Raw genomic sequence first — 13,193 nt, 5'->3', positions numbered from 1 at the left:
ACAAAAATAGCCGAGCATGGTGGTGGACACCTGTGATCCTAGTTATTTAAGAGTCCGAGACACAGGAACCGAGGAGGCGGAGGTTGCAGTGAGCCGCGATCACACTGCTGCACTCCAGCCGGGGTGACAGCAAGACTGTCTCAAAGAAGAAGCGGAAGAAGAAAAAAACGCTTGAGTCTGGGTGAGGTTTGAGGTTGCACTATTGGCTGTTGCTTTCCTGAAAAAACAACTTCCTGCAACCCCTTTGCTGCCAGTCCCTTTATTTGTCCTAATGACAGGATTAAAGATGAGAACTCTGAGGCGTTGAGAGACTGTAATTGCTTAATGGTGTCACATCAGTGCTGTCCTGGCGTTGGCACCGGGGTGAAGAGCATAATTCTAGTGGCGTGCTCCTGTGGTGCTAACGTGCTTGTGCTGTGTCTACACACCTGCAGCTGGAGGAGCTCTCGTTGCTTCTCACCCGGTTAAGGCGGCACCAGGCCAAGTTGGCCAGTGTGCGAAATTTCGCCATCGGCCAGTTACTGCAGCACCAGTTGACCTTTCCCACCTGCCAGGTCAGCGCTGGTGGGCTGTCTCAGGGCTGGGGGCAGGGAGTGACATGCTGGCTCGTGTTCGCTCGTGCCCTTGTTCTGGTCTGTCTCTGCTGTCTGGCTCTTCCTTGTTCGCTGGCTGTTTGCTTCTGGATGCTACTGCCAGACACTGTATGTTGGTGGAGGCCAAGCCTACCCTCTAGTGCTGGGGAGGGGGGTGCTGCATGTGGTGTAGGGACCTAAACTCTCGCTTCTCTGGTATAAGTAGTGACCGCCAGGCTGATGTGTGGTCAAGTTCAAAGGGCTGTGCTGGCTGACAGCCTTGCTGCCCCATGGCTACTCCTTGGGATGTGGAAAGGCATGTGTGCGTCAGCCTGGAGGGAGGGTGCAGGGCGCCCTCTCTTATCTGGACAGTGCCCTGCTGCCTCACAGAGCATCTTCTCATCTCATATCCTGCTGAGCCTCACAGTAAGCTGGAAGAGGTTAGGGAGGACAGGAGTCAGGACCACACACAGGCAAGAGGAACCAGAAGGGGAAGTGATTTGCTCAGGATCCCTCAGCAAGAAGCATGCGGGCTGCAGCAAAAATCCAGCCTGCAAGACACCATGTTCTAAACTGTTGCAAGGACATTGGGCTTTGCAGGCAAGCTTCTCAAGGACTGGCTAGGGGGCTGCCCTCCCCGGTATCTTAAGCAGGAGGATTGAAGAAGAGGATTCCTCCCTGGGGCTGTCCTCGGGCAGGAATAAGTTCGGCCATATGAGGCTGATCCTCCAGGCTGTACAGAAGTAGGCAAAGGACAGATGAGGAGGGTGGCAGAACTGTTACCTTCCTTCCTTGTTCTGTTTTAGTGAGTTATGAGGGATTTAGGAAATATATTCAGAAAAATGAATGTCAGTACAAACACTATTAGTTGTGAATCTAAGTGATCTTTAATAACCTTCTTCTGCTCTGTCCTTATTCCTATGGCAAGTGTGTAGGGATTGAGCTGTTTGGGAAGTATGGATGGGTAAGGGGTTAGTACGAATAAGACCTTGTAAGCCGGTAGTGCCCCTGATGGCTGTCCTTCCAGCATTCCCATGCGTAAGAGCACTGTGTGAACTCTCCGTGTGGTTCGTCTATGTGACTGTCTTACCTCAGAGCTATAAGCAAGGGCCACCTGGCCCAGCCCTGGCTTGCTTGGCTGGGACCCTCTTAGTCTGCTGAGAAGGTGGTGCCTGGATTATTTTTCTTGAGCTTTCACAACTCCTCTGCCTCACAGTTAGCTTCTGTGATCTGTTCCATAGGAAGGCATGAGTTTTAGGAAATCAAAGAGTCTTTTTCTTTTTCTTTTTCACCATTTCTGGTAATTATACTGAAGAACTTGACAGATAGGTCTGATCTTGCACCTGCCTCAAGTAGCTCCTGACATGGTCACGTTGGCTCCATGCTGAGCAAAAAGAACCAAAACTAGCAGGAAACTTCCAGCAGCTGCTGGTGGTTATCATTCTGGAAACCAAGGTTATATTGGGACCTCCTGGGTCACCCAGGTCATCTCCCTGCCTCTTCCAGGCATTCATTCACACCATTGAGCTTCATCTTACTTCATGCATGTGAAGTGACCCAGACCAAAGGTTTGAGGGATAGAATGACTGGAGCACTCTAGCACAGGTGTGTCATGTGCTCCTCCAGGTGGACCTCCCATGTGTGTCTTGGGAGCACAGCACTGCCTCAGCTGCCCTAGCCCTGCAGTAGGATCCTCCCTGCCAAATTCTTCCCCGAGCCAGTGGGGGACTAGCTGAAAATCTGCCATGATCCAGTGGCACACCCACCAGTTTCGCCATGCTGAAAGAGGGCTCTCAGCTGCACTGAGACATTTGTGCTTCCTCTGTGGCCCCTGATGTGTTGGTCTGCTGTGGTTCCTTGTTCCCAGAGCTTCACATGTAAATTAATTCACATGGGAAACCTTGAGTTATGGAAACTCTGGGTGTTCATAATTGTTTTCTTTTTCCCCCTCTCTGCTTCATTTGAAGGCTGATGATACCTACCTCCAGCTGAAGAAAGACCTGGAGTACCTGGATCTAAAGGTGAGTGATGTCAGAGGTCCTGCCTTCCTCACATACTCACCTTTCTGAGAGTGTCACCTCACTGGAGCCGAGCCCAAAGCCAAAGGACACATGGGTCTTATCCCATCTGAACTCTAAATCAAGATGTCTCCCATCTTGAATCAGAAGAATTTTATTTCTTACAGACTCAAATCTGCCCGTCTTCAGTTTCTTGTGAATTTTGTTGTGAGGTCCCTGACTTACAGAATGTGAGTGTAAGACCTTGATCTCTTCCTTCCCTAGGTCAAAACCAAAAGGTCTCTGAAAAAGCAACAGTCGCTGCTTCAGAGTCTCCAGTGGGGGCAGGGGTGTGTGTTTGGTTCACTAGTGTACATTTTCAGCCACAGGTGGTGTGGTGGGTTCTTTGGTTCTGTTGCTAGGAGAGCAGGCTTCACGTGGAATCACATGTCTTTAAGGCTCACTGGTAGTCTCCCATCTCGGTTTAGGAGATGAAGGCTGGGCCCCTCCCTGCAGGTGATAAGGCTTCAGGCTCTAAATTTGCTTTCCCAGCACAGAGAGAGCCAAGAAAGCTCCTGTCGAGAAGGCAAGAGGCATTCTGCCTAGAAGAGAGCACTATTGTTCCCTTCCCACAGCTCTCTGAAAGCTCCCACTGTGAAAAGCACTTCTTACGCCTGAGCCATGAAATAGACTGGAGGAATGTGACCTTTAGTCAGCTGTGGGTCTGAAGAGGTGGGTGAGGGGCCATGGGACACTCAGGCAACTGCCACGGAGTGGGGGCAGTGTGTCTCCCCACAGTCCCCAGTGTGCCTAGCTTGGGGTATTTTTAACTTGGGGATCTTCATCCAGCCTCATAGAAGCTGCTGTATGAACATCAGATCCTAAGGAAGCAGATGGAAAGGGGGTCTCCCCACAATGAGGGAAGATCAAGGCCTTTGATTAGAAATCAACCAGTGCAGTTCTGGATCTGTTGAGCACCTGCTGTGTACCCAGAAGACATGGGGAGATGCAGAAGAAAAATTGAGTCTGTCTGATCTTGAGAAACTTCTGGATAGTCTGGGTTGGTGAAAGAAATTATCCTCAAATAACAGACTGCTCCACAATGACTGTACAAAAATCTGTTTGGCCTGGTTCTCAGAGCTGAGATGGTGAGAATCACCGTGGATTCCAACACCGGGGAGGCTCCTAGGAGGAGGTGGCATGTGTTTGGAGCCTTGAAAAGCCAGAGGGCTGGGGTTGGTTGAGATTAAAAGGGAAGGAACAGTGAGAGCCAAGGAGAGCCAGGGCATGGTGGTTGTGGCCAGGGCAGCAGAAGGGAGGTGGTAGCCAGTCATGTAGGCTTTTGACTCTATCCTAGGCATTAGGAAGGAAGGTGGGTGCCGTGAGCAAAAAGACCTGGCTTTAGCGTGTGAGCAGAACAAGGAGCTTTCTCTCAAGGCCAGGAGGTTTTCCAACTCACATGACAGGTCACACAGAGCTGGAGGGACTGCTCTAAGTATGGTAGTAATTCCTCCAATTCAAAATGCTCAAGCATAGCTGTGTGAACCAAACGTGGCAGCCCAGACTGTCTTCCTGCAGCCTGTGGGGTCAGGCGGGGTCCTTCCCACCATACCTGTGGAAAGAGACCCACCCATCCCCAGCCTCCCCCTGCCCCTTGCAGCACCGCATCCCGGTTCATCAGCCTCCCTGACAGTCAGCGGCTGCCTGCACAGTTCTCACTCCTGACCCAGGGCCCAAAGGTCCACTCAGACACACCTCCAGAGCATCCGTAGTGCACCTGGGCTTGTGGGAGAGGCCTGGCGCGCCAGCAGCACAGGTGACTATAAAACACAGGTATGCCAGAGTGGTGAGTGTATGGGACCAGAGAGAACTAAATGCGCCTGAGCAAGAGCAGTAGGAAATAGCTGCCTTCTGGTTCCTGTTTGTATGTGATAGTGGAAACTCACAGTTGATCCCGGAGTGATGCTCTGCCTCAGGTTTGTTTTATTTCAGGATCGTAGAATTTGAGCTATGAGGGATTAAAGAGGGAGAAACTGAGCCACAGAATGGCACAGCAGAACTAGGAGTCCCTGCGTGTCCTGATTCAAAAAGAAGCTTAATAACAATAGGGGGTATAATGTGTGCCGGTCACTGCATTTTACTTCTGTTAAATTATTTTACCTCCAAAGATGGTGGTATCATCTGTTAATGGACTGTGACTCAGAAAGGCTAATGAGTTTCCCAGTCCTACACCGCAGTTAGCGGGTATCAGTATTTGGGTGTGGCTCTAACCCTAAAGCTGTTCATCACCTTGCCCCACATCCTCTCTTAAAATGGTGCTCTACCACTGTGGACCCAAAGGCATTATATTTTCTTGGAGCTGAGCTTGGATTGTTATGCCAAGAAATATATTTGATGGGATAGGGAGAGGCAAGTTGCATCTTTGGTGTGTTTTACTGCCTAAGAGCTGTACCTGATCTGAACATTATCTAGTTATTGGACTTTCTGGAGGTTGTCATTGTTTGTCAGGGAAAACAACTGTGTTGATATCCATATTCCCCTGGTCTTGTAGCTGCTTCCACAGTTGCTAAGCGCCTCTCTGAGAACCAGTGCCCCAGCTGAGCTGCACCAGCACCCTGGAGAGGTTTGGCTCACCAGCAACATAGAGAAGCATGCTGAGTTTTGTGCCCAATGTGTGTCACCAGTCTGACATGGCTGTCAGAAAGGCTGGCGCCCCAGCTTCCCTCAGAGGGGCAGGGTCCCAGATCAGGAGGCAATAGGCCTGCTCTGCCCTGCTCAGACCCAGCTTGGGTTTAGGGTTCCAAGATGAGAGTCCCACTTTGGGATCCAGATGAAGGAGAGGCTGGGATCAAGGGAGAGGTTTTGAAGGCTTGCAGAACCATGGCTGAGTGTGCTCAGCAGGATGCTTTTGTTTGGAAGTATCCAAGAGCCAAAGCAACCTGCTAAGTCAAAAAGGGAATGTACTAATTCATGTAGCAGGGCCTACATTCCAGGGGCTTGGCCACATTTTCACTGTTCTACTTTCCTTGCGTGTCAGCCTTCTTCTTTCCTGTGGAACAAGGGGCTGCCTCCACATGGGCAGAGAAGGTGGCTGCCTGCAAGTCCAGATTCACTTCTTCCCTACTCAGTATTCCATGGAGTGAGGGAGGAGTTTCCTAATGGGACACGCTGGGCAGAGAAAGGAAGCGCACAGCAGTAGCCGGTACAGCTACAGTGCGGAATGACTGAAGGGGTTAGGGGCAATTCAGGAGAGGTATAGAGACAGCCTATAGAACTCTGCTGTGTCTTCACGTGTTTTCTGTGGCCTTAAGGAGGAATTAAGACATGTGGGTGGCAGCTACAAGTAGACAGGTTTCAGTTTAGTAGAAGAAAGACTTTTCTAAAAGGGCCACCTCAGGTGGTGGTTAACTTCCTGTCACTGGGGTACAGCTGAGGCTCAGTGAAACTGAGTAGGATGGATGGTTGGATTAGGAAAACCCCAAAGCTCATTGGTCCTTAGATTCTATGACATGCTTGACAAAATGTCCCATAGTCAAGGGTCTCTGGTTGAATAGGCCTGTAGACCATTCTGGGCTTGGAAATCAAGATAAACACAGTCTCTCTGGGACCAGCTGCTTATGAGAGATCCCCTCTGGCTCCTTGGAGAGGGGTGAGGTAGGGAGATAAGCCTCTCTAGAGAGGAGTCTCCCTGCCTGGCATCTGATCTGTGACCTCTCCCCTCCCCAAGCCATGTTGACTTAGGGTCCCCCATGTCCCTGTCCAAGAGGCCACAGACTTAGGAATCCAGAGCCCATCTTCCCCTGCCCCCCAGTCAGCTGACGCTCAGCTTCCAGAATCAGTCGGGGTGCTTGGGTGCCCGCATTGTGAAGCTTTCCCTTCCTGAAGTGAGCGTTTCTGCTGGGGTGCCAAGTGGTCAAACAACAGCACACTCTGCTCTTGGAAGATGCTTACAGCAGTGTGCTTTTTTGGAAACGTTTACTTTGCTGGTGTTTCACTTGATGGTGCCAGGGTGAAAAGGACTCCACATTGATTGAGCATCTGTTCCTGCCTGGCAGTATTTAGGCAGTTGATGTTCATTTATTTCCTTTAATCCTCTCAGCAACCTTGAGCTATATGAATTATTATCCATATTTTATCACCAGGAACCCAGGTGTCAGAGACGTTAAGTAAATTCTGCAAAGTTACACTACTAGAACTTGAACCCAGCGACTGGCTTCGTACCTGCCTTCTTTCTTCCGTGCATCTCATGCTTTGCCCACTGTAAAGTCATGTTTGTTGAATTGTATTCCTGGCCTTGCAGTTCTGCTCTTCAGAAACCTATACCTTAGCTGGGTCAGAAGGGTGGGGTGTGAGGTTCACTGTTGTTGACAATATAAGTTGTCTTTATGCTGCTGTGAAGCACAGCCAGGAAGGTGAGGGTACCTGCTGCCACTCACGTGAAGCCTTTGTAGATAGAAAGGGTTGCAGGCAGCCCCAAAAAGGCATTTGTCTTCCGTGAGGGATGTGCCATCAGTGGCTCCAAGGCTGTTGGACTCTGGACTCTTCCTGACTGTTTGAATCTGAGATCAGGACTTTTCTGTTCTGGATCTGTTTCCAAAATTGGCTTCTGGGACAGTTTTTAAAGTTGTGATTAGGTATGCCACATACTTCAGAATCAACTGGGAGCTTGATAAAAACACAGATCTGGAGGGTTCTATCACATTAAACACTCTGCTGCTCAGAATTCTGCATTTTTGTCAAGCTCTAGACTGATTCTTGTGCACATTAGGGTTTGAGGTCTATTGTTCTGGAGAAGAAATTACTAACCTTGGCTATGAATGAGAACTATTGGAAAACTTAAAAAATGAATATAAAGGTCTTGGTCCTACTGCTTAGAGACTGTGATTTAATTGGTAATACTCATAAAACAAAACAAAACAAAAAAAAAAAGAAAGAAAAAAACACTCCTTAGGTGTTTCTAGTGCACATCCAAGGTCAAGGTTAAGAAACATTATTTTTGAAGTAGTGCTTTCAAAATGTGATCCTCAGACTGAAAGTGTCAATACTACCTGGACATTCATTAGAAATGCAAAATCTTGGGTCCCACCTCAGATCTGCACCATGAGAAACCTCCAGGGACAGGACCCAGCCAATCTGTATTTGCCTTCCAGCTGATCCTGATGCATGCTAAAGTTTGAGAACCCCTGTTTTAGAGCAGTGATTCTCAATCTTGGCTGCACATAGAATCACCCAGGAGAGTGTTTAAGAATCCCAATGTCCAGGGCCCATTCCGGACCAATTATATCAGAATCTCTTGGGGCGGGACTCAGGCATTGGTATTTTTTAAAGCCCTCTCGGTGATTCCAATGTTCTAGATAATGAGAACAGTGTTCCCAAAAAGGAGCGGTACGCATCTGGGACCATGGGTAAGACATAAGTGTGTAGATGCATCACAGTTATGGTGGAACTTAGGGTTGGGTGGGTTGGGTGGGAGTGAAAAGAATGCATGGCACTATTCTAAACTAGTATCTTACAGAATGTGATGGGGAGGACAAAGGAAGAAGCAAGTTCCCTTCTATGATGTTCCTCTTTGCCTTCTGCAGCAGAACCAGGAAGGAAATGAATACTGAAATTGGCACTCCCACATAAACCAGCCTGTGCACAGGTCCCTTCAGACAGCGTATAACATTTTATAAAAAGGAGAGACCTGCAGTCTGGGAAGACCCTGTGGCCCATGGGAATAACATCCACAGGCCCATGGAAGTAGCGTCACCAAGATTCAGACCTGGTTGTTTGAATTGCACAACACACAGCCTCCTTAAAGTTTTCCCTTTGCCAGCTCCCCAAATTCTGGCTGCTTCAAGTGTCATTTGATGTCTCACCTGTTGCGTTTTGTTGTATTTGCCTTTTTGTTTGGAACAGATTAAAAATAATGAACCTTTGATCAACGTGCTTTACAAAGTGCTGAAGAAGTCAGCACGGGGCTGTCGGCCCAGGAGAAGCGTAAGATGATCTGATCCGTGTCTCCGAGCGGGGTCATTCCATTGCTTCTGGCTCCGTGCCGACTTCATCACTTGCTTAACCAGTTGCTCTCCCGACTGCCCCAGGCTTCCCGCAAGTCATTTTGGTTTATTTTCTTTCAACTGAAGCTCTTTTCAGCATTTTGGCTGATGCACCAAGCTGAGCCTCTCATCTGTGGTGTTCTGTGACTCCATGTTTTGTGCTGCCAAGGGTGGGGGAGCTTGCCTGGCTTGCCACCAGCTTATGTTGTGTTTCCATCATCACGTGTCTGCCTCCATGGCGAGGGCTCACCCAGAGAGTTGAGCATGAGTTTCTTGGGAGGGAACAGCAGTTACTGGTCACCTTCCAAGAGCCAGGGTATCCTCAGATTCCATGGTGGCCCTGAGATTAAGGTGGCACTTTTTGAGGGCAGGGAGTTGGTATTTAGATAACAGCCTGGAGCTGGACTAGAATAAAATGCCACCCCCTGCCCATACCCTCTTTAATTGATGCAGAAGTAGGGATTGCAGTGTGGCCAGCTCTCATAGCATTCCAGGGGAGGCTGCAGATCAGGAAGCAGGTATTGTGTCCAACCATCCTGAGCCCTGAGAAAGTGGGTTGGGTTGTGGTGGAGGGGAGGGAAGATGCCTGGATGGCCTTTGATTTCCCTCTGTGGAGAGACTCTTTCATGTGGATGAGTGCCCATAGCCTTTCTTTTTCTGATGACAGAGATGCTGGGAGAATCCAGAGTTGATGTTTTAAGTGTTTAAACATTGCTCTCACAAACACATTTTTAAAAGGAAAATGAGATGTAATATGGTACGCGTGGATATGATATTTCTTAGTAGCCTCTGCTCTCTTGAGCAGAGACAAATTCAGAAGCTTAAAGGTCTTCTGAGCTGTAGGAGCAGCTCTCAGGAAGCCCATGCTCTAAAGCCTGTGACCTTCTGTCCATAGGAGGCAGAGCCAGCTCATGTTACTTTGACACATTCATGAACTTCCTAGGTAAACACTGCCCGACTATCCTCAATATGCTAGGCCCTGGCCAGGCTTTGAGGATACAAAGGAAAGGGATTGGTCTCCACAGTCACCCCTAATTAGGTAACTCTGTAGTGAGGAGAGAGACAAATGAGCAAAAAGAACACTGTACTCTCATGTGCTGAGTACTGTAGTAGCAGCAGATGCAACGTGTGGGAAGAGCACCCTGAAGGGCACCACCCCCAGTTAAAGCGAGAGAAGAGATGTAAGTACCTTGTCTCTGTCATGCTTATAGTCCTTTGAATTCCTAACCTACAAAACCTAATAGGCAGCACTTTAAAAAGGGGCAAGAGAAACCTACTTCTTAGAAAAAGGGGTAGTACTAATATCCTGAGAGGGAGAAAAAAGGCTGAATGTATATTCAGTATTCTACAAAAGCAGCAAAGGGCCTACTTTTAGAAAACTTTCCATCAAAAAGTGTAATTTAGAAGATTCAGCTTCTTCTCAAAACGCCCCTTTTATATAAAATATCTCATTCTTTTCTTGATGGTGCTAGATAAATGAGGCATTGCTCAATTAGATTTTCTGCCTTGTTATTTAAGTATGAAAAAGATATCCTCTGTAAAAAGCTTCAGTGAAATAAGGGGAAGAGTTTTGCTGGGAGAAGAATCCCCAAAGTGTGTCTCCCTTTGAAAATGATTTCTGCCTAGGAAATGAGCCCCAAAGGTCAGCTCCTTTGGAGAATTGACAGTCTCCTTGTCCTTGGGTTTGATGAAAGGACGATGACGTGGAGAGAAGACTTCACTGCTTTCACCTGCTTTTTCTCCTGGGTTTCCCTGAGTTTAAAACTCACATGCTGCCTGAGAAGTTCAGCTGTTTGTGATTTCCCAGGACTCACTTCATGCCTACCCAGCCCCCACCCCCATTGCAGGAGACAGCACAGTCTGTTTGTTTGTGGATCGCTGCAGTCTGGTGTTCTGCAACTGTGTGTATATGTGTATGTACACATAATCTGCCAGTCTGAAGAGCAGAATTTGGCTGGAGTTCTGTTTTTTTCCAGGAACTCGACAACACTGACCTACATGTGTTTCCCTTTGACCGACATGCAATTCAATAAGCATTTGCTGAGTTCGTGCCAGGTCTTCTGTTCAGGGCTGACTTTACCAAGATACATAAAATAATGGTCCCGCCCTCCTCTGTATGACCAAAGGGATCATGGGAATGGGCGGGGCAGGTGTGTAGCCCAGAATCAGTCCTCACCCCAAGGTAGGGAGAGGTCCTCTCCCTTGACCTTTGGATTTGCTCATGATAATTCGCAGGGAGAAGTAGCATAGGACAGGTGGGCACATGAAGTGCTTGAGCACTGAGGGGAATGTTTGCCAATTTATTGCCACCCCCACTTCACACTGACAAACTTCCCAGACCTTACAGATAGAATGGGTAGAAATCCACAGCCCTCTCTCCACCGGCTATCTGTCTACACTGGGACCTCCCTGCATAGCACACACACCACCTGTCTCTGCCACTGTTAGCTCCACCTTCCATTTCCCTGGTCAGACCTGCAAAATAGAGCTCAGTGAGGTGGCTTCCCCTACACCAGGAACATTAGACTTGGCTCTCCCTGGCTTCGTTTTGTCCATGGGATGGTGCATCTGTGAAAGTCACTCCCCTCAGCCCCTGCATGACTTGTGGCAAGAAAGAGACTAGGGGAAATGGAAAAATGGGATAAGTTAGATTTAAATTCTCAGGAGTCAGTGGGAGACAGGCAGCATATTGCCTAATTTGAGTCAAGTGAGGGACGGGAAATGTGAAATCCCATTGGCCCACAAGTGTGGAGGACTTTTATGTATTGCTCTGTGGTTTTCTTTCTTGTAATTTATGCAAGTACAGCCTAGCCTCCGTTATTCAGGGAACAATGAAAAAAAAACCCACTGGGAACTTGCCAAGTCCGTTTTTTTCCTTGGCCAGGTCTTCCCAAATGGCACAGGGTGAGGAAGGCTGGCCTTACCCATGGGGGAGTGGGCTGCTCAGAGACTCCCTTACGCTAAGGCTTGACAATGGCAAAGGGATCTGTTTGTTCCTCTGGGTCTGCCCATCTCACCACCCTGTGCAGGACGTGATGGGCTTCTGTAACTTGTGTTTGTTCCCAGGTTCAGTAGCACACTTCTGTCTTATCAGTGGCAAATCTTCCAAGATTCCTGCTGGTTTTTCACGTTCATTTTAGGCAAATACATACTTTTAAAATTGATGATCCTATAACTTGAACATCTACATTTTCTTTAATTCAGAGGACTTACCAGTGTTATACGAGAATCATGAAAAGGTTTTGGTTTTTTCCTAAAATGAAATAGGCATAGAAATAGAGCAAATATTGCCCACGTTTTTGCCCCCGTCCTGCTGTGACCCTACCTGCCACTGCCAAGGGCTTCCACACCATCCGTTGTAGGATGAAATTTCTTTCCCGACTTCTGACCTCAAACACCATGGTTAAATCTCTTTTAAATTGTTCACCTCCCAGATGACAGGCCGGGACCTTCTTAAGGATCGAAGTCTGAAGCCTGTGAAGATCGCGGAGAGCGACATTGATGTGAGTGAGCAGAGTGACATGCTGATCCCTCAGCTGCCTCCTGACCCAGCCAGACCCAGGGTGAACAGCTTCAGGCAGGGCTTGGATGGTTCTGTAGCCACAGGCTACCTGATCATGATTTCAAGGTCATGTCCTTTTCTCATCATCCCAGGTCCTCTCCCACTCTGTTCTTGCTTTTAGGTCAAACTGAGCATTTTCTGCGAACAAGACAGGATCCTCCAGGACTTAGAAGACAAGATACGAGCCCTTAAGGAGAACAAAGTATGTGTCAGTTTTGAATAACCTTGGGATGAGCAGAGGGGTGTTTTGTCCTGTCTTTCTTGAGACATAGACTGTACCATTATGTTAGTATTGAACAGCAGATGTTAGCTTATTTAAAAAGAAAATGCTGGCCAGGCGCGGTGGCTCAAGCCTGTCATCCCAGCACTTTGGGAGGCCAAGGCGGGTGGATCACAAGGTCAAGTAATCGAGACCATCTTGGTCAACATGGTGAAACCCCGTCTCTACTAAAAATACAAAAAATTAGCTGGGCATGGTGGCGCGTGCCTGTAATCCCAGCTACTCAGGAGGCAGAGGCAGGAGAATTGGCTGAACCCAGGAGGCGGAGGTTGCGGTGAGCCGAGATCGCACCATTGCACTCCAGCCTGGGTAACAAGAGCAAAACTCTGTCTCAAAAAAAAAAAAAGAAAAGAAAAGAAAAGAAAAGAAAAAAGAAAATGCCCTTGTGTTTAAATGGTGTTTCTTAGGGGTTACTATCTTTAGAGACCCTTCTGCCCCCATTCTGCTTTGGCCCACCTCTCCCCTGGAGGCCCTGTGAGATGAACCTGGAAGAGAAGCTCCACTGGCTTATATGTGATGACCCCAGGTCCCTGAATCCCAGGGAAGCAGGGTTCCTTTGGATAAAGTGGCTGCAGTCATTACAGGGCAGAGTCCTTTGCTTACTAAAGTGCCTTGTCTCCTAGGCTCTGGACTATGGAGGCAGCAAGTCTGGATGGGAGTGTAGGAATGGGCCAGGGGCCACCAACATTTGGTCTTGTCTATTCTCAAAGTAATTTTTTTCCTTTTGCATTTTAATCAGAC

General features: G+C 48.3%; 1 protein-coding gene across 14 annotated transcripts in view; it reads left to right on the top strand.

Moving 5' to 3' along the window:
* PLEKHA7 (pleckstrin homology domain containing A7) overlaps nt 1–13,193 on the top strand; it is a 248,434-nt gene that overhangs the window by 209,152 nt on the left and 26,089 nt on the right. For 10 of the 14 annotated variants that reach the window (XR_012518111.1, XR_012518108.1, XR_012518113.1 and 7 more), the window contains 4 exons: nt 2,540–2,593; nt 8,471–8,551; nt 12,045–12,113; nt 12,294–12,374. Coding sequence is in view for 4 of the 14 variants with exons in the window: in XM_074401136.1 (XP_074257237.1) it covers nt 2,540–2,593; nt 8,471–8,551; nt 12,045–12,113; nt 12,294–12,374 (285 nt within the window). In the remaining 10 variants the exon portion in view is untranslated. The remainder of the gene's footprint in view (nt 1–2,539; nt 2,594–8,470; nt 8,552–12,044; nt 12,114–12,293; nt 12,375–13,193) is intronic. The other 4 variants (XR_012518110.1, XR_012518109.1, XM_039471225.2 and 1 more) reach the window with 1 other exon arrangement.

Source organism: Saimiri boliviensis, chromosome 6, assembly GCF_048565385.1.
Source record: "Saimiri boliviensis isolate mSaiBol1 chromosome 6, mSaiBol1.pri, whole genome shotgun sequence".
NCBI lineage: Eukaryota > Metazoa > Chordata > Mammalia > Primates > Cebidae > Saimiri > Saimiri boliviensis.
The sequence above is the reverse complement of the archived record's forward strand: the minus strand, read 5'-3'. Positions and strand labels throughout refer to the sequence as shown.